Source organism: Fonsecaea multimorphosa (assembly GCF_000836435.1).
Source record: "Fonsecaea multimorphosa CBS 102226 unplaced genomic scaffold supercont1.9, whole genome shotgun sequence".
Taxonomy (NCBI): domain Eukaryota; kingdom Fungi; phylum Ascomycota; class Eurotiomycetes; order Chaetothyriales; family Herpotrichiellaceae; genus Fonsecaea; species Fonsecaea multimorphosa.
Genome location: NW_015971643.1, coordinates 762,736 through 790,591, shown reverse-complemented (window position 1 = coordinate 790,591; position 27,856 = coordinate 762,736). Strand labels below are relative to the sequence as shown.

The following is a 27,856-nucleotide window of genomic DNA, read 5'->3' as shown; positions in this document are numbered from 1 at the left end:
ACTGGTCTTCAAGGCGTCGCTGCTCTCCACAATCACACGGTCCAGCAGACGGAAAGGAAAGTCGCTTGCCCGCCATGCTGGAGAGGTGAAGGCAGACAGAAGAGGTGGTAACAGTGCTTCGAGGATCGAATTGCATACCGAGCGAGAGAGGCAGTAAGGCTCAGAAGATGAGGACAAAGATCGACCATATGAGAATCACTTGGGTCGGCCTCGGTGAGGTCTGTTTCTCCTCTGCGCTCACAAGGAAGTGTTTTTCGCCCGTCAGGAAGCCGTAATGCTAGCGCAGTTCAACTGCAGATCTTCCTTGCCCACTGAGCCCCAATTCTGGAGCTGTTATATGCGTCGCGCCCAACTTCCTCACCGAGCGATGTTTGCAGTCCGGTATTCTGTCAGCCCGCCACTCCCTTTCCTCCTCGCTTTGAGCCGAGTAAAGGTTGAATCTTCTGTTCCGCGCTGTGGGTTCTCTGATTGCCGGCCCTTCGAGGAACGAGCCGGTTCAGCGTCCAGGCCGGATGTGATTTCAGATTTGGATCATGAGGGATTCAAGGTCGCGTGGTTCGGACAGTCAGTCATATTGTTGTAGACAAGAACCTAAAGTCGCGGTTGGATCACACGGATTTAGGCCCTCGCCCCCTCTACGGCGTTCGCATTCCGTCTCTGTTCAGGGAATCTGTCCGGTGAAAGTGCCGTGCGGACGTGGCTCCTCGTGCTCCCCATTGACTCAGCCTCAGTGCAATCTCTACCGCTTCCAGGTTGGTCTCCCTCACAATGCTGTGGATTCTGTCGAGGCGTTCTTGAAGAGTTTGCCGGTCTTCGGACTCCTACTGTCTTGATTGTTTGTGCGCTAGTCCCCCGAGGCATTTCCGCCATTGGACGGCAACCAGGCTTCTTGCCCTACCGCTCCGCAACCTGTGCAGTCTCAACCATGTGTTCCATGTGCAATAGCGTCGGAGACGGCCAAGGTATGATCCGTGCGAAGACGAAATCATTGCCATCACTGCGCCGGAAATCTCCAAGGCCCCGGGGCTACATCCCGACGAGCAACACAGGCAGAAATGGGCGCGAGCCTTAAGCGCATCTCCGACTCGACTTGTACTGGTTAGATATTGTGTCGGGTCGGGGGCTCAAGTGACGCCCAAGGGCATGTCGGATGAGGACCGCCAGCTCGCTCGAGCTTGGAGACCTTCGCCTCGCCGGGTAGAGGACCGATGGAGGTTGGAGAAGAGGCACGCGTTTTCGTCGCCACGAACGCTCTTGCCAGGTTGCGCAGGCCTCGGATGGAGCGCAGCCTGCCGCCCGAGGGTTGGGCTGTTTAGTGGTCCCGCGGAACCTGCGAAGGGGTGGGCGGCACCGTCGAAGGAAACTTGGAAGTGCGTGCAGCTGGTGAGAGCGGCAAGGACGACGTCTCATAATAAATCTCCCGTAAAGCCTCCGTTAAAAGAGGTCGTGCGGTACTTCGAAGGGGATCAATGGCCTTCCCGACTCAAACCACAAGCGTACGCCAGTGATGCTGCTTTGAACGAGTCATACAACTTGATTGGATCAGGTCACCACCACCACTGAGGACGCAAGAGAGAGCAATGGTTGACCAATCACCGAGGTCCAGTGGCTCTCCACCAGGGTGAGTCGGCACCAGAGTCCGCCCCACCGCACCAAAGACGCCTAGCGTCGTGGCCCCCATGACAGGTGAGCACAGGGCGGCATCACCCTTGGCCCGATCGAGGGTGCGTCGCCTGCAGATTTCCCAAGTTTTGGCGGGCAAGGCTCCGCGCTCCGCAGTTGGAGCCGCAAACTGTCACCTCCATCATCAACCTCCATAACATCATTCTTGGATTCGACCTTCTCCTTTCGCATTCAACTTCGAGTTATTGTCTTTAACAAGTTATTCTATTCTGTTACAGGGACCTTTATCTTCGACTCGATGCCGCCTCACTCGAGAGCATCTTCCCAGCCCTGGCCGATTCCCAACCTCATTTTCTCGTAGACTCGTGAACCTCATCCCTTCGATAGCTGCGCCCGGTTGATCTTCACTCTCTGTACCTTCGACATGGCTGGATCGACTTCTTCGGCTGTGGAGATGATCTCCCAGCTGGAAGCGGCGCGTAAACTCGCCTTGTCAGACCCTCAAGTGTACAACCAGGTCCTCCCAGGGATCCTGCCCATCGTCGGTCCCACTGCGCATGTCGAAGTTCGAAGATGGGGCGCGGATTTCCTGGCAGAGGCGTTCGCGAGCCCTTCCCTCCCAACTGCACAAAAAGAACAGCTCTCTTCAGACGTGTTACCCACCCTACGAGCCATGTTGGAACCGCCGGGAGAAGATCCTGCGGTGGTCAAGAGTGTGATACAAGCAGCTGCTAGTCTATACCCTCTGGTGTTCAGACGAGTGTACGTGGTCGGACAGATAGCATCAAGACTAGAAAGGACCGATTCTAACAAGAGCGTCTAGAATTTCGCATCCCACAGAGACTGCGTTGTGGCAGGAAATGAGTCGGATGAAGTTGAACATTCTGCAGCGTATGGATTCTGCTCCCATCGCAGTCAGAGTTTGTTGCATCAAATTTGTGCAAAAGGTCGTCCAAGTAGAGACCCCTGGTTTGATCTCAGACCCTCGAGTTAGTCTGCCTGCGACGCCCTCTGTCTTGCGATATCCATGCTAACGCGATGCAGCGTCCCGAGCAAAACGAGATCTCCATCGCCTTGGTCCCGCGAACACATCCTCTCCTGCCACTCCCCAATCTTGAAGCTGAGGCATCCGGTCTGCTGGACAGACTATTGAGTGTATTCCAGGAAACCCCGATGGATCCTATTCTTGTTGATGCGACGCTGAACTGCCTGGCCGTTCTGATCCGAACACGGCCCTCGATTTCCACCAAGATTGTCTCTGCAATTCTCAACTTCAATCCACTGAAACAGGCAAATGGCCCAATGACCCCGCGACTGATGGTCATTGCAAGATCAATGGAGAGAACAACGAGAGCCCTGTTACGATGGGCTTTGAGAGCTGTCCCAAACCATCCGCTGGAACAGAAGATCCAGGCATATCTCATGCGCCTTCAGCAGTCACGGTCTGCGTTGTTTGCAGAACCTACAGCCCAGAAACGACCAGCAGAACCTACCGACGGGCTGGATGATGCAAAGAGACAGAGAATCGCCGCAGGAATTCGCAAGTTTCCGCCGATGCCTCCACCACCGAACACTTATACCCACCTATTCACACTCACCGAAGATACCAGCCTTCAGCAATTTGATGTTACTCTGCTCCCCGCTGACATCGTCAGTACTGTAACTGCGGTTTTCTTACAACACGTCGATTCGAACTCTCTGGATGGTGCCATCGACGCAGTCCGATCCAGATACACTCACTTACAGAAAGTCAATCAACCTACTCCTGTCCCGGATGTTCCTATGCTTGGCCCAACAGGGATTGATGATGAGGATGACTACGATCCTGAATTTGTTACTGGTACAGAGCCAATCGTTGAATCAACCACAGAGAGAGCTCTGGAGGAGCTCGCCCAGCCGGCCATTGATTTGGGCCCATTCGAGCTACCTAAGCCCCCACCGCTGACTGGGCCAGAAGTGGCGACATTATCGGATCAGACTGTTGGACATGTCTTTCAACTCGTTGCTTCGCTCGAGGCCGCGGGCCACTCTCACACGAAGCAGCAGCTAGGTTTGAATCGAATAGCAGCCAGCGGTAACGACCGAGATTCCTGGGCAACAATTCTCATGCGCTTGGCCACCAGAGCCCCGACCGGCCTCGATGACGTGGCCAATGCCCTGAACGAAGACGATGCGGATGGACTCGGGCAGCTCATTAAATCAGAAAACGCCGAAGAAAAACCCAATGTCGCAAACCGCATCCGCCAGACCTTATTCATGTACGTCCTGGAAGACTTCCGACCGCGCCTCAATATGGCCATCTCCTGGTTGACGGAAGAGTGGTATGCGGACAAAATGACGGCAAAGACGCATCCGGAGCTCCACAATCTACCCAACTACACTCGATGGGCGAATCGCCTCATGGATCGCCTTCTCCCTTACCTCGACGCCCGAGACAAGAACCTCCTGATCCGCTTCCTTTCTGAAATCCCTACCATCGATCGCGAGATTTTGAGTCGAGTCAAGACCTTGGCGAGAGATCCCGAAAGGATCAATATGTGTATTCTTGCAATGCAATACCTCTTGTTGATGCGGCCGCCGGTCAGAGACATGGTCTTGGATACGATCGAAGTCATCTGGAGAGAAGGAGATGATCAGGCTAGGGCGGCGACGAGTAAGGTGCTCGCGAAATGGAGACCGGGCTTTTTGGAACAGGCTGTCAAGGAAGAGGAAGTTGACTCTAAGATGAATGTTAAACAGGAGACGGAGACGAAGACGAATGGGGTTGCCGCGAGTCCTTCGCCTGATACCGCTCCAGACGCAGCTGCTGTGGATGCCGCCGAGGCCATGAGCATGGATCCTAGAAAGAGAAAAGCCCTTGCAGCCGCAAATGGGTGATAGCTAGCTACCTACCTACCTAGGTATACAGACAGGGAATTCGCGCCGGTAGTTTGAATTGTACCACCATATCACAAGGAGACGGTGTGAATGAGCAACCAACCATGGTTACATACCTAGGTAAAGATGAGGGCAGATGTCAAATAGAAATCGATCGGCTGATCAATGTCTTCCTCCTTGCAATATTGCACACACACACCGAAGATGGTATATCATCTATGGTCATTCATGGCGAATATATATATATACTGGCCTTCTCACATCCGCGCCAACTAAAATCTCTTAAGCTCCTCAGGAAGAGCTCACATTGAATTCCTCAATCACACTTCTCGGCCTCTGATACTCTCCCACACCCATCCCATTGACCCTGCCCCGTTCTCTAACCTCCTCCCACCTACACTTCAGACCAAAGAACTCTGGTCCACCGACTCTCAGGCCCTCTGCGCTACCGGTCCACAATGGCGAGGCCGGCATGCCTATCACGCGGACCTTGAGACCGTAGCGCAGCTCGGGAGAACCGAGGGCTTCGCCATCACTGCCGAGGATGGAGATCAGGTCCGGGACTGTGCATATTATGTCCTCCTCAAGCTCGAGCGGTGAGGACGACGAGGCGGGTGGTGTGGTGGGTGGGAACTGGCGGATGAAACCCGCCGAGAGGTATTCGTTCTGGAATGGGATGACGAGGTAGCGGGTTTCGTGACCGTTCTCCTGGCGAGTGGATGGTGGGTTTGAGCGGTCGTCGACGTCGTCTTGTTCCTCGGCCGACAAAGGGGCGATCACGCAGCGACCGACTGTATACCCGCGGGAGACGTCGCGGGTTACGTCGACGATTTTGCCCACGTAGAGCTCTTTGACTGGGGTGATGCTCGACTAATGAGAAAGGCCTTTTGTCAGTGGGTAGCTTCAGGAAAAAGGGTTCATGAGGGTTGGGCACAGGCTCACGATGGCTTCTATGAAATCGATTTTTGATTCGCGGGCGAGGTGGACGGCGCGGCCCAGGTACCATGATTGGGAGACCGTGTTGGGCACAGCGTAATCTTTGATGGCTTTTCCAGAGAGAGGACGTCCCGCCGCCGCAGTCGAATTGCCCATTTCGATACAGGTCGTGCGTATCAGCGATTCTACTCGCTTGTTGGATTCGGCGGCCACAACCACAGACGCGTTACCTTTACAGTCTGCGGTGGCAAACGGCAGGACTGGCTGTCCATAGATATAAGGGGTTCCATGCTCGAGGGTGGGATAAGCACGACCCATCAAGTCGCAGTCAACCACGGGTCGACCATAGCGTGCACTGGTGGGAAAAGTCACCAGTCCGTTGCCTCCTCCGATCTCATCTGCCACGATGCCATCAAAGTCTTTGATGTGCATGATGCTGTTGACGGCGTCGATGGCGGCGAACACGTCCGTGCCTGCGCTGATGCGTTCGTCGCTCACTGAAGGCGCGCCGTATCCCGCGCCGAACACACACGTGTCGTCGTCTCTGAGAGATTCGAGAGCAACGACGCGGATGGCTCCCGGACCGGCTTTGCGCAGGATGTCCAGTATGTACAAGGCCATCAGATACGGCGAGCCACCGCCTCCGGTCCCGAGTATGCCGGCGCCTGAAGCGATCAGTTCCACGTCGACGGGAGAGATGTACCAGACGCCGTCCTTGACGTTGGGACGATACTTTGCAATGTCGACACCCAATGTCGGCTTCGCAAGACTGCCCGTCTGCACATTCGTCGCCTCGGCCTTGGTCGCCTCTTGTGTCGTGTCAGCATCCAGTTCTTGCTCGTGGTAGATTGTGCCGTTAGAGAAGCCATTCTGGACCGTAGCGTAGTCTCTGGCTCGAAGACTTCCGACTGCCTTCATCACGAATCTTGTGGCTTTGTTAGTGACATACTGTAGCGGGATTTTCTTGATCTCCACGATTTTGACATCCTTTTCGTCTGCTCCGTTCGACACAGCGGCCGCGATTGCAGCTTTCTTGACTGCCTCGATCGCGGCGTTCTCGTCTCGGCCAGCCAATATCTCAATCACATCAACTTCCCCTGCCACTTTCGCAATAGCTGCTCCCACAGCATTCGCAGAGTCGTGATGAGGAGGTCGAAGACACTCTTCCACTCCGTCGAGGTCCTCCGTGATGATGATTGAGCCTCCTCCGACGAGAAGGACAGATACGGGAGCAGAAGAGACCTTCATCTTGTCGATGGCCCGTTCCAGCTGTCGTTTAATGTCGGCTTTTCCTCCGGCAATCACCTGTTCAGAAATGGCCTCGACTCTTTCATAGTCTCCGATATGGGCTGCTCCCGAGGCTACCACGATATCCGTCGCAGTCATGACACTTCCTCCAAACACCATGGCGTCAGTCGTGAGACGATGCGCAACCGAGTCCGGACCGACAGTGACTTTCTCATCATCCGCGGATTGACGCACGCGACTCCCTCCTCCAAGGCCGATGGAGAGCACCTCTGGCATGGAGAAGGCAGTGCGTACCCCGCCCACCTCGACGAAGTTGGGCGCCTGCCGAGGAAATCCTGAAGGCAAGAGCGAGCAGATGTCGGTCGTTGTCCCTCCGATATCGACTACCACGACTTGCTTATCGGCTAGTCTTTGGTCACCGTGATCTAGTCCCTGAAGAAAAGCGGCACCCATCAGACTGTTGGTTGGACCACTGGCGAATGTCTTGATGGGCAGTTCAGCAGCCACCGCAGCATCAGTGAGGGTTCCATCATTCTGGGTCAGGTACAGTGGACACGAGAGGTCAAGCTTGTGCATGGCAAGTCTGAAACCTCGGATGGTCCTGCGGGCGAATCCCAAAATCGCCGCGTTCAAGATGGTGGCATTCTCGCGGGTCAAGAGTCCGGTTCCACCGATCTGGCCGGAGCAGACGACAGATAGCCCTGGTGCAAACTGTTGTAAAAGCTCTCGACATCGCTCTTCATGGAGACCGTTGTGATCGAGCGCAGAGAAGACTCCGACAACGGCAACGTGCTCGATGCCTGCTTCCACGATTGCTGCAGCTGTGGCTTTGATTTGGCCATGGTTCAGCGGAGATATCTCCCGGCCGTCAATCTCAAGTCCTCCATCGAGGTAGAACGCGGGTCCTTCAATGATATTCTTCAATGCATATGGGAAGTCCGCAAAAGGGGGAATCTGGATATGGTGAGCTATCGCTGGTGAAATCGGAAAATAATGCACCGACCTTCCTGGTATAGGGGCCACAAAGCCTTATCACAGCTACTCGACTAAGCCTCCGGGCATCATTTTCGACAACCGCATTTACGAAGTGCGTTGTCCCGATAGCGACATTCAACACTTTACTTCTGTCGACCTTCGAGCGAGCGAGAACTTCTCTGACTGCGTTCTGGATCCCTAGCGTCACTTGTGCTGTCGTGGAAGTCTTGCATGTAGCGAGCACGCCACGCGAATCGGTATCGAGTGCGTTGATATCAACAATGGCGGCGTCGGTGTTCGTTCCACCGACATCGACTCCAATTCGGTACATGGTCGAAGTGATCAGCGAGAGCTCGCTTGGTTGCCTTTCACTGCCTACTGGATCGAAGGCAAGATATTTCTGCCCCAGGCCATTCGTCTCAAAGATTGAGATATGGGTTCCATATCGATCGAGCAGCCAGCGCAGTCGCTCTACTATAAGCCGCAACGAGCAGTGGAACACTGAGAGGACTCGAGACACGGTTGAGTTTGTTTCGTCTCCACCACTTTGGGATGATCTCTGGTTCCAAATGCACCAGAACCCCCAACGCCCGATGCCGAACGGAGATCTGCGGGTTCAAATGGTGTTTCCAAAGGTGTTCTACGGGCCCACCTCGCCTAGAGCGGAGGAAATATCAAGAACAGGCAGGTGACAGGGCCGAACATGGGCTTATCGACAGTGTTATTAATTAATTGGGAAACCTCATAGGCCAACTTTGGAGGTGATCTTCTAGCCCCGGTTGTGTCTTTGGCCCAAATTCGAATACCTATCAATGCCTATCATCTATCTTCTTGGCCGGCGCCCTGGCCAGTAAAACTTCAAGCAAATCCCAGCTCGACGAAGCTCGCCTGTTTGTTTGCATTGAGCTCAATTGGTCCCAAACGCATCCTCATGGGCGAAACGGAGATGATTCAGCAATGATCCTCCGGGGACTAACGAGCACAAACCATGGTGAATTGATCTTCGCCTGTGTCGTTATCAGTCGCGCTACATGATTAATCAATGGTTACGAGGGTGACCGGCGACGGGAAACTTTCGTTTATAAATTGTGGCTTTATCCTGCACATACTCAACAATGGTGGGCGGCTCCTGCTCTCCCTCTATCCCACTGGAACTATCACCGTCGATATGGGGCGCCTTGAGGGCTTCCTGAGGAAGCTTGAGGTACCGTACGAAGGCGGCACGATCCCAAATCGCTGGATCAACAATGACATCAAGCCCATCGAGAAGGGCCGGCGAACATGGACGTTTTGGACCTTTCACAACCTCTGTAAGCGAGTTCTCCATTGAAACGGCCCAGCTAATATCTCTTTAGGGGTGTTGACCAACACAAATATCTCGACTTACATGACCGGAAGCTCGCTGATTGCACTAGGGTTGAACTGGTGGCAGGCCATCATTGCCATAATTTTCGGGGCAGTCCTGTCGACCGTCTTTGTAAGTCGTACACTGTCGCAGTCTTCTGAGTACGACGGTCAGAGATTTGGACAATACTAACCATTCCGGCAATCGTGATGAATACAGATAGTGTTGAACAGCATGCCGGGCGCTTTCTATCACCTCGGATTCCCGATTGCCAATCGCTACGTTTGGGGCATGTATGGCAGCTCCTTCGTCATCTACAACCGAATCCTCTTGTCGCTGGTGTGGTATGCCGTGCAAGCCTGGATCGGCGGGCAATGTGTCTACGTCTGCCTGGAGGCCATATGGCCCAATCTCGAACAACGCATCCCCAACCACCTTCACGCCACGGGACTGACGTCTGCATCGTTTCTGACCTACTGGATCTTCTGCCTCATATCTCTGCCCCTGATCTGGATCCGGCCGCATAAATTGAAGGTGTTTTTCTACGTTGCCGTGGCGTCCATCTTCACCTTTGAGATTGTGCTCTTGATCTGGGCTCTGGCGACCATGGATGGTTTTGGCGACACAATCACCGGCCACCCGCAAACTCAAGACACTTCGATCGGCTGGGCGGTCTTATACGGCATCATCAGTGCCATCGGAGGGATCGCGGCGGGGATCCTGAACCAGAACGATTACGCGCGCTTCGCTCGTCGGCCCAGGGATGCCATTTGGGGCCAGATTGCCAGCGCCGCGACGTACTCGATCATCAGCTCCGTCGTGGGGATTCTTGTCACGGCGGCCACGCAAAGGCGATACGGCGCTGCGCTGTGGAGTCTTCCGGATTTGCTGATTGCCATGATGCACGCGGGGGGTTCCAGGTCTCGAGCCGCGGGCTTCTTCGGCGGCGCTGCGCTCGTCATCTCGCAATGGGGGATCAATGTGCCCGGGAACGCACTGTCCGGTGGGTTCGACTTCGCCGCGACTTTTCCCCGGTACATCAACATTCGCAGAGGAGCATATATTACCGCGGTGCTCTCCATGGCGGTCAACCCGTGGCAATTGCTCGCCACGGCCTCGACGTTTCTGGCCGTTTTGTCGAGCTATGGCGTCTTCCTGGGTCCGATGATCGGGCTCATGATCTCGTCGTACTACATTGTGCATCGTGAAAAGATCAAGGTGGATGATCTTTTCCGAGGGGACAGGACCAGCATCTACTGGTACACCTATGGGATCAATTGGCGAGCGCCAGTAGCGGTACGTACAGCCGGCGTTTTCTCACCTTTGACCCAAGTCTCCGCCCCTGCCATCGCTGAAAAGCTAACAAAGATTCTTACTGCATAGTGGGCATGCGGCGTCTTCCCCTCGATGCCGGGCTTTATTTCAAACGTCAACAATAGCGTGCATGTGTCCTTGGGCTGGACGCACCTGTACTACATTTCCTTCCTGGTGGGCTTTTCCATCGCGGCCGTGGTTTTTGTCCTGTTGCATCATTTCTTCCCCGCGCCCAGCGTCAAGGACTTTGTGGTCAGTCCTGCGTCTAGCAAGGAGGTCATGGCTGAGTACCAGGCCAAATGGGACGCCATTGCGGAAGAGGGGGCTGGCGATGGTGTGGGTGGTGTACGGGAAGAACGGCAGAGGGTGCTGCCCAAGGACGTGCAGGACGTGGAGGGGTTTCCGAAGGACATTTGAGCAGACACGCACAGACAGAGACACACTAGGGATGTGATTGTTATGTGGTTTGGTCTGGTGTGGTGTGGTGTGATGTACCGAGTACCCTACGAGTGAGGACACATGTGCCACGAAATCAACGAAATCAACGAATCAAGACCCGAATGAAAGAAACCATGATGGTCCGCTGGGAAAAGGCTTCCTTAGCCTCGCTTGTTCGCTTGTTTCGTGAATTGACTTCCCCAAGCATCCTCGGGGACTCGGAACTGGATTCCCTTTTCTAACTCCAGACTACCCGGTAGCTGACCCTCGGGGAATGACTACGGTGACCTCCCTCGTATATCAGCGGCGAGCCCGCAAGCCACAAGCGCCCTAAACGCTGGACATGCGCTATGCGTACGTATCTGAGGGCGAGTGTGCGATCGTCTGGCCCCTCAAGCGGTCCCTTAATCCCCACGCCCGCGCGCGCCTCACACGTTTGGAATACGAGATTTGTCGGCAACTCGGGTATACACGCAAAAAGCGTAATGGCTTGTTCAAAGCTTGTCCAAACATTGGCCCTCAGAAGAGGTGCGGCTGAAGAGCTGTCAATGGACACAATGTGTACAGCTGAAAAGGAACGATGGCGTAGCTGAGGAAAGGATGTAGACACCGATGGACTCTTTACATTTACGTGACACTATAGATATATATATTGTGTCATGGGTGTTGCCCTTGTCTGTCTGTCTGTCAGTCAATCAATCGATCAAAGAGATACATCTCCCCTCCCACCTACCGAGTACAAGACAAGGACAGGACCACGTATCTGTCTCCATCAATTTCGTCGCGTACAATCACGTACCTATATTCGATTTCTAACCCCCTAAAAACATCCCTAGAAAGGGCACTCTTTCTTCCAGTCTACCCAATCAGTAGCCATGTCGTCCGTCTCAGCCTACGTCGTCCACATCGACGGCTCCGACAAAGCCCAAAGCTTCCGCAAGCACCTCCCAATCCTCGACTTCCTCTTCGACCACGCCGAGGCATTTGACCAGCGGGACATGAAACGCGGACCCTACACGACATACCAGACGGACGACTTTGTCTTCACCAAAGCCGACGGCACCGTATTCCCGCCCGGCGAGGCGTCGTGGCAAGGCTGGTTGGCCGGCTATGCGCCTTTCACTGAACACCTGCACGAGGCGCGGTACTGTAACGTGTATGAGAGGAACGGAGAGTGGGAGATGATGGGCGTCGCCAACATGTTCGCCAATCTCGCGGCGCCGGGGGAGAAGACTAAGCCGGATTTGTCGGGGAAGTTGTGGGATGTGGTTGTCCCCGGCGCGTTTCTCTTCAAGTGCGTCAAAGACCCCAGTGGCCCAAAGGGGTTCAAGGTCAAGGCTATGACTCTGTATGGTGATGGTACGCCCGTCGTGGCGGAGATGATTAAGCGCGGTATGCTTAAGCCCGAGGACCTGGCCAAGTAGAGAGTGTGTGTCCAGCCAGGACAGGACGGACGGACCAGTGTCGAAAGGGGAATGCCGTGTGAGATTATGGCGTGTGTGTTTTCTTTTGTGGTGGTGTTCCGAGCCAGGTGAAGCAAGGGCGTGTGGATGCGTGTGCTCGAGCATTCTTAGACAATCAAGGCAGTCAATCCGGATAGGGCGGGACTGTCGATTATTTCTTCCGAACTTGCTTATGAGTTGCTGTCCGGAGGCATCCCCCTCGATTCGGCGAATACTGAATGTGAAGTTTCCGACCGGAGCATCCAGTGCTATGAGACTCGTGATAGCTCAAGCTTCGGGCGTATCGTCAGTCTTGGACCTACTGCTAACGAGGGTTGTCGCTTGGGTCGAGCCCGTCAATCGCGCCATTCGGTCAAGAGCTGCCATCTCATTCTCGGTCGTCTCCATCTCATGACTCGGTGTCTCATTCGAAGGCAATTCTCGCAGCTTGTCTCTCGCCACCACCTCTTCATTCGCCGCCATTTCGGCTACTTCTGTAGGTTTCTTCTGCAACAAGTCCTGCGAACCCTCTGTGCCTGGAAGCTCTTTACGGTCCGGCTTGACATCGTCAGCGTGAAGCTGTGCCTTTTCTGTGGCAGTACTCGTCTGGTTGGTTCGTGCCCGCCTTCTGCGCTGTCGTCTCCAGAAGAGAAACACCACGAGAACAAGCGAGGCCAGTCCTAGGACCCCTCCTACCACTCCACCAGCAATGGCACCCGTGTGACTTTCGTGTGTAGAGGCCACTGTATCGGGCGAATGAGGGCTGGGGTTCGTGGGCCCAGAGGGAGGAGTTGTGACAGCCGGAGCTACGCCTTGTCAGCCAGCACTTTAAAATGTCACCTTCCTTACAGCTTGTGCAGTTCATGGCCATTTGGCCACCAGTGTACGTATGGTAGAAGCACCAGGAGGAAGAAGATTCGCTCAGGGAGAATGCCGATTTTTAAGATGCGAGGACCGAAGCTTCGCTCCGGGACAGTGAAGACTGGTATTATGCTTCAGAAAGGATACTTGATGCGGCTGAACTGAAGGAGGATATGTCGACCGACGATGAAGGCACACCAAAGGTCGGGGAACCTGGTGAGATTGAGGGGGCTACTGTCTGAGTGGCAGTCGGAGAGTGTGCTGCACACCAATCTTCATAGGTTTGCAATTCTGGGAAGGAACTGTAGCTCGAGTTGCTGCCCGCATACTCCTGATTGCACGCTAGAACCTGTGCGGTCGCATTTTGGAATGCTGAGCCCGTTGAGCACAAGGTTGTATAAACGAAGCCTATGGCCTGCGCAAGCTCTAAAGCTGCGTCTGCAGAATTTAGCTTGTTTAGTTGTGAGAAGCAATCTGAGAAACCGTACCGCAGACCGCGTAGCATGGAGATGCGCAAGTGCCAACAGACTGTCGTTTTAAAAGCAAGCTGGCAACCGTAGAGGTCGCCATCTGCATGAGCTTCATCTTGACTAGGATCAGAGTGTGTCAACCTTCAACGAGCTGGGAGATTCATGACTTGATGAAATCAGGCTGAGTCGGTTTGGAGCTTGGGGGAGTGTCTTCCCATAAGTACGAGCCAGACCCCGCGCCAGACAAGGGTAGGTACGAGCATCGACTGTGGTCGGCTTTCATTTGGATGGTCAGGCTGAGCCGGCACAGCCGATGCCGTCGATCAGAAGCGGCGAGCGGGTGGAAGCTGCGTTGCCAGGCCAGCCACCAGCCAAAGTTGGTGAAGCGGCGTGAACACCCATTGGTCCTTCAGAGGGTCTATGTCCGTAGGTAGGCGAATGTAACGGCATTGAACATGGTCGGGACAGGGCCAGAGGTATGCGCTTTCATCTGTTCTCTAAGCGAGCCCGCTGCTGCAGCATCCCCTCAGCGCATGCTTAGGGTCTGGCTTTGAAAGCGACACGGGTTACTACCTGTAGGTAGGTAAATAGGTAGCAACGTACGCCGAGTCCGAACTTACCATACAGCACTCCGATGGTGAGTCGACAGTCTGAAGCTCCAGCCTTGGGGAACAAACATCTTTCGATGGGACTAGATTCCAAGTAGTAGTAGCGCCTGATATTGTAGGATGGGTGGGACCAACGTTGTTGATTGAGCTGTCCAGACTCTAGACTCTAGGTAGGTAGATACCTCCACGGGCACTCGCCTAACTTTCCCAACAGGGCTAGGGCAGCTCTTCTCGTTGGTTTGGCGTGATGCGCGTGCCCGTGTCATTCCAAACACGCGTAGCTGAGGCTAGAGGAACACATACTCTAGGTACCTTAGGTTACTAGGTACCTAGGTAGGTACCAATGTGACAGCACCTCGTACACCGCACCTCTCTAGCTACTTGTCCTGAGCAAGACATAACGTGAGAGGCTTCTCACATTTCCCGGCCTTCCTCAGAGTATTACCATCACCACCTATCACGCTCAAAACCATACCATGGCAGACCCTGCAAACCCAACGACTGAACCGCGAGTGTGCGTCGTTTGCAACAAGCCTGAGGCTGAATTGCCTGCTGGCACGAGCCTGAAACGATGTGGCCGCTGCCAGAAGACGACTTACTGCTCCAAAGGTCGGTCAACACTAACTGTAGACCTCTTCTCTTCACCCCCCTGCATCACTTACCAGGAAGCCTGCACAGAATGTCAGACGACTGACTGGCGACAACACAAAACCGCGTGTCGACGACCGGGCGCCACCAACACCCACCGCCCCCGCAGACCTCTTCGCCCGCCTCACCCACACATGGCCCACTTCTTCAGCGAGTTTGACAGCGAATCCAAGACGTACGAGATGCTCATCGACTCCTTCCGCCTGCGCTGCGACGATGACTACGCCCACGGCGGACATCACCACGGCATCTATGGCCAGAACCCCCCACTGCCGGTGTTCCGTGATTTCCTGGCCCGCGCAAAGGAACATGGGATGCTGCCCGCATGGTGGAACGAGGACAAGGAGAGGGAGTGTGTGCGCATGGCCGTCGAGGACGAACACTTCAACATCGAGTTCGCCGTGGAGAAACACGATATCCAGGAGCACTACAAGGACAACATGATGCCGATGACGCTGCGCATGGCGGCCGAGAACGTGTACGGCGGCGGCTATGGCATGGGCCAGAGACCAATGCCCGACGATTACGAGTGTCAGTGTTCAGGGATTTTTGGATATTGATCATTGCTCTGCTGTGGCTGACCAAACTCTGCCGTGGTTGACGGTGCAACCAGACGAGGTTCAACTTTGAGACGTAGGTATAGGCAGCTGGCCACCTATTTCGCTACGAGCTGATGAGGCGTTTCGGCACTTGTGACACTGGGAAAAGTTATTTCAAGGTTACCACGGAAATGTATGAAGAACGAGTACTCTTTGCCTGTTTTTGTTCCCATGTGCAGCTTCCCTATTGCTGTGAGGTTATGAGGTGAGCCCGCGGATTCTCAGGGTGCGTTAGTGTGGGCGAGGTGAATAGCTGCAGTATCCGATCGCCTGCACTGGAGATGGCAAGAAATCCCAGCAGCATCTTGAAGAAAATCCAACCAGGGTACATATATTTCGCACCACGTGAAGCAGCCTCGCGATCTGTTCTCAAGTGGATGAACAGGATCCGCAGTCCCTGTGGGGGATGCAGGTACACAGCAAGTAAGCGACATGGAGCCCCCACCCAGATAGAAAACAAGGGCGCGCCCTTTCGACCCACCCGAGTCCAGCCAGAGCATCTTCTCCTGCCTATGCTTCTCCATGTGACCATGACTAATCTATACAAAACCGTCAAGGTGCTCACGAAAAAGAGGCCGTAGAGGGGGGAAAAGAAGTGAGAAGGGAAAAGAAAATAAGCAGAGAGCGTGGGAAAGGACAAGAGCTGGATTGGAAGGACAGAAAACTCTAGAGTGTCTCTATATACACATACGAGGTATACATAGCTCGTCTCGTCTCTTATTGCATTTTCAATCTCGACCTAGAAAGGAAAAAAGAAACAAAGTTATCAACCACCAGCTATTCAGGCGAGCAGACAACGCATCAAGGAATGTCCGACGTCAACATCGACTCTGGCGGCGGCGAGACGTCCCTCCCGCATCTCCTCTCCAGCCTACGCACCACACTGCATCCAGAAACATATGTCTTCGCGAGTATCACCGGCACGCACCTCCCCGTCCCGCTCGAGGAGATCTGTCTGTTCTTCCGCGAGCCGCGCGAGCGTACAGAGGCCGTGACATCGTTGCCATCATCATCATCATCAGGATCAGGATCAGTATCAACCACCACACTAATCCTCCCCCTCGAGACAGCCCGCAAGCACAACCTCCAAGACCACCAGTATACGTACCCGTGCCGGATGATCACGTGCGCCGTACACTCGTCGCTCGCGGCCGTGGGCTTCATGGCCGTGCTGGCGACGCGGTTGGCCCGTGAAGGCATCAGCGTCAACCCCGTCAGCGGGTTCTATCACGATCACCTCTTCGTGCCGGTCGAGCGGGCGGACGAGGCTGTGGCGGTGTTGGGTTCTGTGAGGGAGGAGGCTATAAGGGATTTAGGGAGGAAAGAGACATGAGAGAATTTTGCATAGGATGGGGTCGAGAAGGGGGACATAGTATGGTGATAGCGATTCATGTTCCGGACAAGTAACTTTTGAACTATGTCGTGGATTGGAATATCTAACCTACATAGCTACTCCGTCCTGCGTGCACTTTTTTCGAGCAATCTTAAAACGCCACAGAATAGAAACAGACCACATACCTCCATTCCACCACCGCCAGGGACCAAATTTTCAGATACAAACCACAGGACATAGCTGTATAGCTGGTCAGCGATATCAGAAACAGAACTTCCCGTCCACTGGTCAAATCTGAGTACATATCCGAGCCAGAAAACCGTCTTACACCGCTCGACAACCGCCAAAAAAAAGCAAAGCAAAGCAAAACAAGCCATGTATTCCGAATTGATCTAGCTTCCAAAGACTTTCGACACCGCGATCCTCAGATCCGCCGGAATGACTTCCCTCCCATCATGTGCTTTGGAGCGAAACCCTGTCTTGACCATTTCTCATAAAATAGATGCCCATGTTGTGTCGATCGATGATGCGTCGTGGCAGTCGTCGAAATCTATGTAATGTGTTTGGCCACGGGTAATGTACGGATCAGTCCTGGCCAGGGTCTGGACTTGGCGTCGATATAATACGCCTTTGGAGTTGTCCTTGAGGTCCAAGGCATTCGTGGTGAGAACAAGATTGACCGTCGTCGAGCCCGGTGGGATTGTCTCGAGGGGTAATTTGGATGATTTTGTGCGGTAGATCTTTCCGTTGGCGGCGGCGCTTCTCTGCCCTTGTCTTTGTCTGATTAAATAAGCTCGTGGGTCGTCGGGAGGGAGCTCGGATTCACCCAGATCGTGGTCTCGTATATGTGTCTCTGATGTGTAGCTCTGCTCCTCGGACTCGAGTTGCAGCTCACCCCCTGGCTGTGGATGAGCATGCAACAAGTCCTGCAGCGCCTTTAGGTAGCGGTTGCGATGTGGGTTCGAGCTTGACGGTATCGTGACTCGAGAGTCCGAGGGTCCAAATTTCGTACCATAATCCTCAATGCTTGCACTCTGTGTTGACTCGCCGGAAACCGATGCTGACGCCGATGCAGAACTTGACACGGGCTGGCTCGATCTACCCAGCCCCCCGAGAGAAGCAGATGTGAGACCCCTCATAGCTCTTCTCTGATGAGCTATTGCGGCTTTCTTTCTGTGCTCGAAATCCATAATCTCTTCCAGTTCGGAGTTCTGCTGTCGAGGCCCGGTTTCTGGAGATGTGGCAAGACTAGCGCTGGCCCTCCTCGGTTGAACCCACTGATCAGAATGGACATCTTCACTGTCAGCTTCGCTCGGCTCAGATACCGCAGGAACATCTCGAAGATCCTGCAGTAATGACAGCTGGTGATGACTGCGGACAGTTGAAGGTGGCGTGAGAGGCTCGATTCCAGAGGGTGCAGTTAGATCTTGACGTTTGAAAGGCACCTTGAAAAGTTTCTGGCCCGGTCCCCATCCCCGACGCGTCTGAGAGGTGGACGAGGACGATGACAAGTCAATATCAGATCTTGACCTCGTGTCCGAGGCACCGATATTTTTATTGCGTGGATCTGAGCCTTTTATATTCCGAGAGATGACGTTCGAGCCAGAGGGTAGATGTGATAGAGGGTCTGGGGTCAGCCATTCCTGCAAGTTCAACCTCTGTGGCATGGTAACACTATTGCCGTCATCTGAGATTTGCGTGTCTGCTTCCTCGTTTTCTACCCGTGTCGTAGTGTTGACTCGTCGTCTCATGGGCGGGCCTGGTCTGGGAGATGGCGAGGGACTGGTTTCAACAGCGCCTGACGGGGATTCTGAAGGGTTTCGCGAGGCTGCCGCGGTTGCGCAAACATCGTCAGCCGTCACGGCCTTTTCTCTATCTGCCAGCGTATTTCGGTCCGCATCAGACATTGCTCTGGCTTGGCTCATGTCCATCCTTCCGGGCTTGACTTGTGCATTCATTGCAGCAATTGTAAAGGGGTTGCGCACGCTTGATCTGCTGGTCAGTGTTTCCTCCATGTCGGCTGCGATAAGGGGGTCTTCATGCTGTAATGAATTGTTCTCCTCTTGAACTTCGGCAAGGCCTAGACGACTGGTATGTTGGGTCGACGTGGACACAATCGCTGGAGATCCTGCTGCCCGGTCATCCTCCGGTACATCAATAGCGCTTCTCTCAAGCCCAGGATATGCCCGGTTAAACAAGCATTCCGCTAGAGACAGCAACTGATCGGGCCGATTGAAAAGGACTTCATCCTTGGTGGGCTCCACATTGACGTCGTAGCTCTGGGCAGGGCATTGGATCTGCAGTAAGAGGAAGGGTCTCGAGCCCGAAGCGCTCTCTGAGGATGAGAGAGTCTTCCGCAGGTGACGCTTGTAAGACTTGGCCACCTCCCGCATTGTGCCTCTATCCGAATTCATAGGTCGGCCGTCGATAGACATGTATTGCCCAGCATTGCGAGCATTGGCAGAAGCTGGTATATTCAGCACACTATTATGGGATTGGAAATGATCACACAAACCTGAAGTAGCCGATAGCAAAAGAGCATTGAATTTCCAGCCACTGTCAAGGTCGACATCACAATCGTCCGAACAGATACTGTGTGCGGTACATTCAGAAACAATATCTTTGCCCACGATCTTCGTTGCCACCTCAGTAACTGAAGCTGTCAAGGTGGGTGCATAAGTCCAATTGAACTTGTCATTCTTTCCTTTCAGCACTTTGAACGAGAGCCGCACTTCCGGTCTGGCGAACGCGAACGAGAAAAAGAGCTTTCTTATAGCTTGCAAGGTCTTCGTACTTTCCTTGAGCGCCGTCTGTTTCCTAACTGGTATTTTGGAGAGGAAATCCTGCACACGAATCGTCGTCCCAACGGGGTGAGAGGCCGAAGAAGAACTGAGACGGTCATGATACAGCAAGTCTGAGAAAGAACTGACCATTGTACCTACCTGAGCATCCCCGAGACAGCATACTTGACAGTTGTCCCTACAACCTCACCATCCACTCGGGTAGTAACAAGTACCGCCTGACTTAGTTCCACGAGGCTGGCTAGTGCTTCACCTCGGAACCCCAGAGATGAGCCGCCAAGTCGCTCGAGATCCTCCAGAGACCGGATCTTGGAAGTACAGCCTCGCTTGCAGAGGAGCTGTCGATCTTCGACACCAATGCCGGTGCCATTGTCTTTGACCTGGATGACATCTAGAGTGTTGTTGGCTATCTCCACGCTGATTGCTGTAGCACGGGCGTCGAGCGCATTGTCAACGAGCTCTTTGACAACAGATCTGGCATCAGTCAAGACGAGTGAAGAGCCGAGAGCCCGAGCGGTGTTTTCTGGCAAAGCTTGGATCGGCATGTCGCCGCCATGGATGAAGTGGCAGTGGTGGTTGAAGACAATCGAACAACGCGTCGTTGACTTGCTGCGGCACCGAGACGCGTCGGTGCCAGTGCGCATTTATCACTAGCGCCTTGGCATGGCAACGAGGCTTCAGCAGTGTGTCAAGGTTGCATCTTGAAGGTCTTCTTCTGGCGCTTACTGTCGCTTCCGTTGTTTTCTGCCTTCGACTTGACGATATCTGCTGCCATGGAGGCCGAGAGCCCACTTCGTTCGTAAGCTCACCGCCAATACGAAGAAGAAAAAGCGATGCAGTTGGATTTGACAGACGGCCTACGATACCAATCACCTACCACGCTCGCCCGTTGGCGTCAGCCATGGACGCTCAGCAGCTGGCAAGATTCGCGGTGCCGGTAGTGGTGATCTTGGTGGCCTTTCTCTCATACTCGTCTCAGTATCTGTTTTACAGTCTTCAGCCCGGTCCGCTCTCTTCCTGGGACAAGATCGTTTTCAACACGTTGGTGGGATGCATCTGGATATGCTACGCTCGTGCCTGCACGACCAATCCCGGCCGGGTGCCGGCTGGCTGGAAACCTGATCAGGACGAAGAGATCGAAACGGTCTCGAGTGGAGACAGAGTCGCTTCAAGGCATAGGTACTGCCGCAAATGCGAAGCCGTCAAACCGCCAAGGTCCCATCATTGCAGAGTATGCAAAAGGTTAGCAATCTCTACTATTCCCGGAAGTCATGCTGACCACATCAGATGCATTCCAAAAATGGACCACCATTGCCCTTGGACTGTCAACTGTGTATCTCACTTCACCTTCCCTCATTTCATGCGGTTTCTCTGGTATGCGGTGGCTGCCATGGGATACCTCGAATACTTCCTGTTCGTACGAGCGGGTGTCGTCTGGGAGGACCGCAATTTGCCTAGTGTACGGCTGCCCACCTTTGGCATAAGCAAAAATTAACCCAACTCCCAGTATCTAGGTCCTTCTGCTTCCCAGCTCGTCCATCTCTTGATTTTAATCATTGTCAATACTCTGACTCTCTTTCTTGTCTCAATCACCTTCTTTCGCTCCATCTGGGGCCTTGGGGCTAATGTCACCACTATCGAGAGCTGGGAGATCGAGCGCCACGAACAGCTACTCCGTCGAGCTCGTGCTCTCGGGGGATACTTGGATGGCCCAGATGGCATTCGAGTCAAGATTGTGAAGCAAGAATTCCCTTACGATATTGGAATTTGGAGCAATATTGTTCAGGGGATGGGAACAGCAAACGTGCTGGCCTGGTTCTGGCCATTCTCCGCGACTCCAACAACGAGCGGATTGGTCTTCGAGACCAATGGCTTCGAGGACCCAGGCACAACTTGGCCGCCACCAGACCCCGATCGGATGCCTCGACTTGATCGGCCGCTCGAGGCCGCACACAATGCATTTGTTCATGACCACAGCAATCTCGCCCCAGATGATGAGATGGAGGCGTTCAAACAGCGACAGCAGGCTGACTTTGAACGACGTCCGGATTACTATGGGGTTCAACGACGGAAACCATTCCACGACCGTTTCGAAGAGGCGAATCTCGTGCCGATCGAGAACGACTATATCAATCCGGACGATGAGGATTCTCTCAGCGGAGAGGAAGGTTGGCAAGATTCTGGGGGGAACCGACTGAAAGACTACGGTGTCGACGAAGACGTCGAGTTCTATGATGAGGACAGTATCCCCATTGCAGAACTGTTGAGCCGGCGGAGAGAAGGGCGGCAAGGCCAGACCTGATATATTCTGGCGGTAGTTACCCCACGCCTACTCCGACGGAGGGCGTTGACCCGCGTTCTTGGAGGAAGCCCACAGCCGTCGTGAACTCCATGTTGCCACAATTATGGATCGGCACAGCAGAGGTTCAAAGCCAAAACCTCTTTCCATCCTGACAAGGGCACCATGACTTGGTCGGCACATTGACCTGAAGGCTTCCCGCCTCGAAGGGAGGGTTTGCCGTCGGACGTGGGGGAACAGTCCCTCACCCCACTGCAGGCACGACGTGCGGTCTGGAATAATAATGATCCGGATGACGAGCTTTGAGCTGTTCCTCTAGGTCGACACCCTCCCCTTCACGCAATTTTGCCACATGGTGATCCCATCATTCATCACCTTGTATTTGGTGCTTGATTGGCACTTCCCGTCTGGAAATGCCGCTCATATTGGGCAGTCGCTCGCACTCGTGTCTCAATGCCATGGGATGCTTTTATGGTCCACGTTCTGCGGCCATCGCCGCTCACCCACGGTCGCAATGGATTCCCCACCCCACGCCTCCAGATTGTGCGGGGCGTGAGCAATGTGTCTTGTGAAAGTGAATTCAGGCTCAGTTGTCGGCATAATGCCGGGCGAGGTCGTCCACCTTATAAACAGCGACGGCTGCTCGTTTTCGCTCTGAGGCTGATTTCGACCCTTGTCTAACTTTGAAGGGCAGTGAGGCGGGCTAGTCACGAGTCAAACAAAAGCATTTTAAATCGCTCGTTCTCCCCATTTAGGTCTCCTCTACTCCCTTGGCCTGCAAAGGACAACCAACGCCACCAGAGGATCTTGCAAGATGAACGGACATCATACGGCTAGACCCCTGAGACCGGGCATCAACGTGCCTATGGTCACCATCTTTGACCCGGAAACTGAAGATGTCGATGTCAATGCGATCGCAAAGCACGCCGTCAGACTTGCTAAGGCTGGTCTGTCATCTATTACCTGCCAAGGATCGAATGGCGAAGCAGTACATCTCACCAAGGAGGAACGGATACTGGTAACGAGTACCACCCGCAAAGCACTGGATGAAGCTGGATTCTCAGACATGCCGGTTGTCGTTGGTTGTGGAGCACAGTCGGTGCGAGAGACGATCGACTTTTGCCGGGATGCGTACCAGGCCGGTGGTGATGCTGCTCTGGTTTTGCCCCCTTCATACTACAAGTCGGCATACAAGCCTGAGTCGTTTGTTGAGTACTTCCAAGCTGTTGCAGATGGCTCGCCGATCCCCATTGTCATCTACAACTACCCCGGAGCGGTTGCTGGGGTGGATCTTGACTCGGACACCATTATCAAATTGGCCAAGCATCCCAACATCCGTGGTTGCAAGCTCACCTGCGGCAACACTGGCAAATTGAACCGGATTGCTCATGCAGTCAATGCCGCCACACCCAGCGACCTTGGATCAGGCTGGATGTGCATGGGTGGCTCGGCGGATTTCACCCTGCAAACCCTGATTGCTGGCGGCTCAGGGATTATTACCGGCTTGGGTAATGTTGTGCCTAAGGCTTGTGTCAAGGTCTTCAACCTCTATGCACAGGGCAAGGTGGAGGAAGCTCAGAAGCTGCAAGCGATTGTGGCGCGGGGCGACTGGGGAGTGATTGCGGGCGGAATCACAGGCACCAAAAGTGCGATGCAGTCGTATTTTGGATATGGTGGTTACGCCCGACGGCCACTGCCTAAGCCGACCAAGGATGAGGTAGCCAAGTGGGAGGAGATGTTGAAAGAGGTTGTGGAGCTCGAGAACTCACTGTAACATGTGGTAAGAGACTTACGATAGACGAATTTCACACAACGGAGGCCACGCTGCTATGCTGCATTTGAGGATGCTTGGCTGTGAGCATAAAACAGCTGGGAGAGCTAGACTATGTATCCAAGGGGGAGTCTTATTACAGATTTGACGAGAGAATACAATCGATGCGCTTTGTTTGCCAACTTGCGAGGAATAACACAGAGTGGTCAGGTCATCACTGCCTAGTATAGAGACGACTCCGAACCTGACAAGAGCTGCATACCTTACCTAGGTACATAGGTACTCTTATGTAGATGGTGCCCCGGTTCGTCCATAATTCTCTGCCGCAGGAATGGTGACTAGGTAGTTACTTAGGTAGTTGGTAGGCGCCAAGTAGTTAGGGAAGGTTCGGCGGCTGCCTAGGGGCTTAGGGGCCTCTAGTTAGTCTGGCTCTAAGCATCACCAAGTCCTCGGTTGCGCCCCCATCTCCCCTAAAGACACTTGATTCTCCCTATTACTAGTCGCACACAATATTAATCGATGCCCTCAATGTGGACGAGCCAAGATTCATCCAACTTCCCTTCAGCTCGCTTTTCGACTTCACTTCACTTTCCACCTTCTACCTTCCGCCTTTTCGTATTTCAAATCCATTGACCAGCGGGCGCCATGGCAAACTTATTCTCAGCTCTGCGGACTCGTCCTGCACCATTACGCATTGGACCCTGTCGGTCCTGTCTTCATCCGCCATGGCGCCGACAATGGCCATTGGGGTTGACGCGGGTCAGACGCATCTCGGGAGTCTGTTGCAGAAGCCAACGCACAACCGACATGAGACGTACATGAAGCCACCTCATTCTGTCGACTAACTAAACTCTGTCTTACTCCCCGTATCATTTAGGCCATCAAGCCATCGGCGATACGCTGTCCTCGTCTAAAGGGAGATACACAAGCGACAGCCGACCACGTTGTCTCCTTGTCAATCTCTGGTTAATTTCCCGGATCCTCACTAAGCGATCGTCAACCTCAGCATCCGTTTCCAAGCCAGAGTGACAACGCAGAACCCGCCGTTCTTACATATGGCCGCCTCTGACTGGCGTCGTCTACCCGCCAACCTCTCAGCCTCTGCCTCCGCTTCCCGCATGAACGGCTCTGCGTCGTCTCCGGACCTCTAGTCGCCGTAGCATTTCCCGGCAAGGCAGACGCAAGCCCCGCCACAAGAAAAAAAAAGGCAAGCTGATCGTGACCGCCTGTTTCATCATGGCCCAGCTCATCTTGTCGAAGAATTTTCCTTTCGTGCTGTCTTACTGCCTTCATTCTTTTTGTTTTGCTGTTCTTTGATAGAGTTCGAGAAAATGCCCCAATGGCTGATAATCTAGAAACCGACCATGGCAGTCACCAACACGATTCTGTCGCGTCTATCACCGACAGTATCTTGGACCTCAGGAAGAAGGTCGACAGCAACGAGCTCCCAGGCTTCGCGGAGCTGATTGACGACTGGTTTGATCCGAACGTCGACGTGGACGAAGAGCAGTTCGTCCGCCGGTTCCTGCATACCTTCAAACAGACCGACAAAGATTTTACATATGAGAAAATCATTGGCGACTACGACGACGATGTGCAGGAGATCTTCAACGACTTTGTCGACGGCAAGATCGACGCCAAAGAAGCTGGTCAGCGATACAGTCAAGCTACCACCGATAAAGGTCCCCGACTCAAACGGGATATACGTAGAGGGGGCTCTGCTGGTGCCATTCCTGGCGAGCCAAACATCTTTTCAGAACCTATCAATCTTCTGAGGGCAGCTCCAACAAGCATCCCTTCACGCATTCGGGGGCTATTTGCAAAGATCTTTCCATCTCTGAAAGACCCTAAACGTGCGCTTTATGTTCCGGTAGGGTCTTAACCCCTGGTCCATCTCTACAATCACCACTCACTGAAGTCTCTGTAGACCTACAAGAACCTCGAGTTTCTCAACCACGGCCGGACGGTGGAAAATACTCCGGCATTGACGTGTGTGCCAAACACTTCTCAAGATGTCTGTGATATCATCAAATTTGCGAAGAAGCAGAACATGGGTGTTCGAGCCTCTGGGTTCCGTAAGACACCCACCACCTCCGAGCGTGGGCTTCGGCAAGTCGTGTGTCTGCTTACTGAGTTGTCCTAGGTCATTCGTGGTCCCCGGTCTTTGGTCGCTCCAACAAGAAGGGTAGTCAAAATAACGGAGATATTCTTATCTCGACCCTGGGGCTTATCGACGCTTCAATACTGCCAAATCTCACGTCCCTACCGACTGATATCTTCCAACCTCGTGCAAAGGATCTGAATTCGATAGTGGTCGTCAACCACACGTACGTCAAAGGGCCTCAGCTCACAGGCGGAAAGAAGTATGTTCGGGTTGGAACTTCGACCACCAACGAGCAGCTACGAAGATGGTGCATCAACACCGGGAAAGTCACGATGCCGATGAACATCGTTGAGGTTGAGATTACGATGGGCGGAAGTAATGCCACAATCTGGTTTGTTACCTTGCCAAAGTTTTCATGAAGGAGCTATGTTGACCATTTGCAGCCACGGTGGTGGAATCCAGAATCCTACAATCTCTGATCTCGTCCGTTGTATGGAGTATGTTGACGCCAATGGCATGCTCCGCAAGATCGACATGTCTACCCCTGACATCCTCAGAGCCGCTGCGGGCTGTTTCGGCCTCATAGGAATCGTCACGCATCTGGTGCTCGAGCTGGACCCGTTGTCGTGTGCGCTCATGGAACCACGCAAGGTTCCCGTTATCGAAGCGATTCCTCCACCACCAGGCATGCCAGATTCGGCGATTCCTGCTCCTTTGCGGCCAAAGCATCCTTTGAGCGCGGAGCGAAAAGCCGAGATCCAGCGAGACTTTGAGACGCGCGCGACGACAACCGATTACGCCGAGTGGTTCTGGTTCCCCTATTCGAGCGAAGTCTGGGTGAATACCTGGCACAAGACACTCGATACGTCGCACGCAGTAAACTATCCGAGTAACGCGAAGACAATCTTGCAGGTGTTTGGCACTTTTATGGTTCAAATTGCACAAGATGCGACTATCCTGCTGAAACTGACCGAGGCACTTCCGGAGACACAGACAAAGCTGCTCACCTGGCTGTCGATGAAGAATTTGGATGACGTCGGTCCGCATGGAAAGATCATCAAGACATGGGTTCCCGATGCATTACACTTTCAGAGGGGCGTCCAGAACCTCCGGGTGAGAGATCTGGAGGTTGAATTCCCGCTCCAACCAAAAGTGGAACCAGAGGTCAATGGAGCGGCGGACGGAAACGTTAATGGGCACGTCAACGGTGCTGCCAATGGTACCGCCAATGGTGCTGTCAATGGTGCCGTCAATGGTGCCGCGGATGGTGCTGTCACTGGTGGAGTATCAACGGCAGCAGCCACCAAAACCAAGGACATTGATTTGACTCTCGTACAACAGGCGTGGTGGGACGCCATTCTCTCCTGCTACGCCGCGATCAAAACGTGTCCTCAACGCATGCCCCTGGAGATGCGCATCATGTCTGGATCGCAGGTGACTCTGGCGCCGCAACGAGGTCATAAGCTGGGGACCTGCGCGATCGAGATCCTCAGTCTCCACAACGTCGCAGACATCTGGCCCGCCTACGCCCAGAAAGTCTTGGACAAATGGACGAGTTACAAAGACCATGAGGGCAAGATGGTGCCTGTGCGTGCCCACTGGGCGAAAGAGTGGTACGGGTACACTGTCCACGGGAGACGGTGGGAGGAGATCTTCAAGGAAGAAGAGAGCCAGAACGGTGGGTTCAAGAAGGAGATCGCCGAGTGGAGGCGCTCCGTGGGGAGGTTGGCGGCCAGGGATGGTTGGAGGACCGAGGATGCGAGGAGGAGATTTGGGAACGAGGTTCTCGACTGGTTGTTTTGGCAGGATGGGTCGGTGAAGACGACCGCTGCCCCGAACGGAGTTGTTGTCAATGATGCAACCGGTGAGAAGAAGCCGGGGATTGCGAAGAGAGTAGTGAAGAGTTGTTTTGGGAAGTGAACTTGAGGGGGAACGGCGAAAACACGGGATGGATGTAATGCTTGCTTACTTGCCTGCTCGATCGCATTTGAGGGAGATGGAGACCAGCATCGATACCACGAGCGCCCGGCCACTGATCGATATTACCAAAACCAATACCTAACACCAAACACCGACAGCCTCGCGGCTACCCTATGCACGACGTTACGCTTCCACGGCTCGTTGACTTTATGCACACATACATACATATCATATCGACGACACC

The 27,856-nt window shown here is 53.9% G+C and overlaps 11 protein-coding genes across 11 annotated transcripts; 8 read left to right on the top strand and 3 right to left on the bottom strand.

Annotated features, from left to right (window-relative positions):
- Positions 1 to 2,047: 2,047 nt before the first annotated feature.
- Positions 2,048 to 4,500, top strand: Z520_05441 (uncharacterized protein; the record flags this gene model as incomplete). Its single annotated transcript, XM_016775944.1, has 3 exons — positions 2,048 to 2,385; positions 2,447 to 2,612; positions 2,668 to 4,500. The coding sequence occupies 3 exons, from the start codon at positions 2,048 to 2,050 to the stop codon at positions 4,498 to 4,500; spliced, it is 2,337 nt and encodes a 778-aa protein (XP_016633103.1).
- Positions 4,501 to 4,791: 291 nt separating this feature from the next.
- Positions 4,792 to 7,990, bottom strand: Z520_05440 (uncharacterized protein; the record flags this gene model as incomplete). The annotated part of the gene is made up of 3 exons (XM_016775943.1): positions 4,792 to 5,370; positions 5,443 to 7,638; positions 7,688 to 7,990. The coding sequence occupies 3 exons, from the start codon at positions 7,988 to 7,990 to the stop codon at positions 4,792 to 4,794; spliced, it is 3,078 nt and encodes a 1,025-aa protein (XP_016633102.1).
- An 837-nt stretch (positions 7,991 to 8,827) lies between these two features.
- Positions 8,828 to 10,735, top strand: Z520_05439 (uncharacterized protein; the record flags this gene model as incomplete). Its single annotated transcript, XM_016775942.1, has 4 exons — positions 8,828 to 8,969; positions 9,015 to 9,136; positions 9,224 to 10,300; positions 10,388 to 10,735. 4 exons carry the CDS (start codon positions 8,828 to 8,830, stop codon positions 10,733 to 10,735), a joined length of 1,689 nt encoding a protein of 562 aa, XP_016633101.1.
- Positions 10,736 to 11,631: 896 nt separating this feature from the next.
- Positions 11,632 to 12,180, top strand: Z520_05438 (uncharacterized protein; the record flags this gene model as incomplete). The annotated part of the gene is made up of 1 exon (XM_016775941.1): positions 11,632 to 12,180. The coding sequence occupies one exon, from the start codon at positions 11,632 to 11,634 to the stop codon at positions 12,178 to 12,180; it is 549 nt and encodes a 182-aa protein (XP_016633100.1).
- Positions 12,181 to 12,486: 306 nt separating this feature from the next.
- Positions 12,487 to 13,644, bottom strand: Z520_05437 (uncharacterized protein; the record flags this gene model as incomplete). Its single annotated transcript, XM_016775940.1, has 3 exons — positions 12,487 to 13,004; positions 13,207 to 13,497; positions 13,548 to 13,644. The coding sequence occupies 3 exons, from the start codon at positions 13,642 to 13,644 to the stop codon at positions 12,487 to 12,489; spliced, it is 906 nt and encodes a 301-aa protein (XP_016633099.1).
- A 1,275-nt stretch (positions 13,645 to 14,919) lies between these two features.
- Z520_05436 (uncharacterized protein) lies at positions 14,920 to 15,345 on the top strand (the record flags this gene model as incomplete). The annotated part of the gene is made up of 1 exon (XM_016775939.1): positions 14,920 to 15,345. One exon carries the CDS (start codon positions 14,920 to 14,922, stop codon positions 15,343 to 15,345), a length of 426 nt encoding a protein of 141 aa, XP_016633098.1.
- Positions 15,346 to 16,192: 847 nt separating this feature from the next.
- Positions 16,193 to 16,717, top strand: Z520_05435 (uncharacterized protein; the record flags this gene model as incomplete). The annotated part of the gene is made up of 1 exon (XM_016775938.1): positions 16,193 to 16,717. The coding sequence occupies one exon, from the start codon at positions 16,193 to 16,195 to the stop codon at positions 16,715 to 16,717; it is 525 nt and encodes a 174-aa protein (XP_016633097.1).
- A 491-nt stretch (positions 16,718 to 17,208) lies between these two features.
- Positions 17,209 to 20,063, bottom strand: Z520_05434 (uncharacterized protein; the record flags this gene model as incomplete). The annotated part of the gene is made up of 3 exons (XM_016775937.1): positions 17,209 to 19,184; positions 19,233 to 19,606; positions 19,660 to 20,063. The coding sequence occupies 3 exons, from the start codon at positions 20,061 to 20,063 to the stop codon at positions 17,209 to 17,211; spliced, it is 2,754 nt and encodes a 917-aa protein (XP_016633096.1).
- Positions 20,064 to 20,419: 356 nt separating this feature from the next.
- On the top strand, positions 20,420 to 21,820 carry Z520_05433 (uncharacterized protein; the record flags this gene model as incomplete). The annotated part of the gene is made up of 3 exons (XM_016775936.1): positions 20,420 to 20,760; positions 20,806 to 20,977; positions 21,026 to 21,820. 3 exons carry the CDS (start codon positions 20,420 to 20,422, stop codon positions 21,818 to 21,820), a joined length of 1,308 nt encoding a protein of 435 aa, XP_016633095.1.
- An 811-nt stretch (positions 21,821 to 22,631) lies between these two features.
- Z520_05432 (uncharacterized protein) lies at positions 22,632 to 23,591 on the top strand (the record flags this gene model as incomplete). Its single annotated transcript, XM_016775935.1, has 1 exon — positions 22,632 to 23,591. The coding sequence occupies one exon, from the start codon at positions 22,632 to 22,634 to the stop codon at positions 23,589 to 23,591; it is 960 nt and encodes a 319-aa protein (XP_016633094.1).
- A 1,336-nt stretch (positions 23,592 to 24,927) lies between these two features.
- Z520_05431 (uncharacterized protein) lies at positions 24,928 to 27,612 on the top strand (the record flags this gene model as incomplete). Its single annotated transcript, XM_016775934.1, has 4 exons — positions 24,928 to 25,458; positions 25,516 to 25,663; positions 25,732 to 26,083; positions 26,136 to 27,612. The coding sequence occupies 4 exons, from the start codon at positions 24,928 to 24,930 to the stop codon at positions 27,610 to 27,612; spliced, it is 2,508 nt and encodes an 835-aa protein (XP_016633093.1).
- Positions 27,613 to 27,856: the final 244 nt, after the last annotated feature.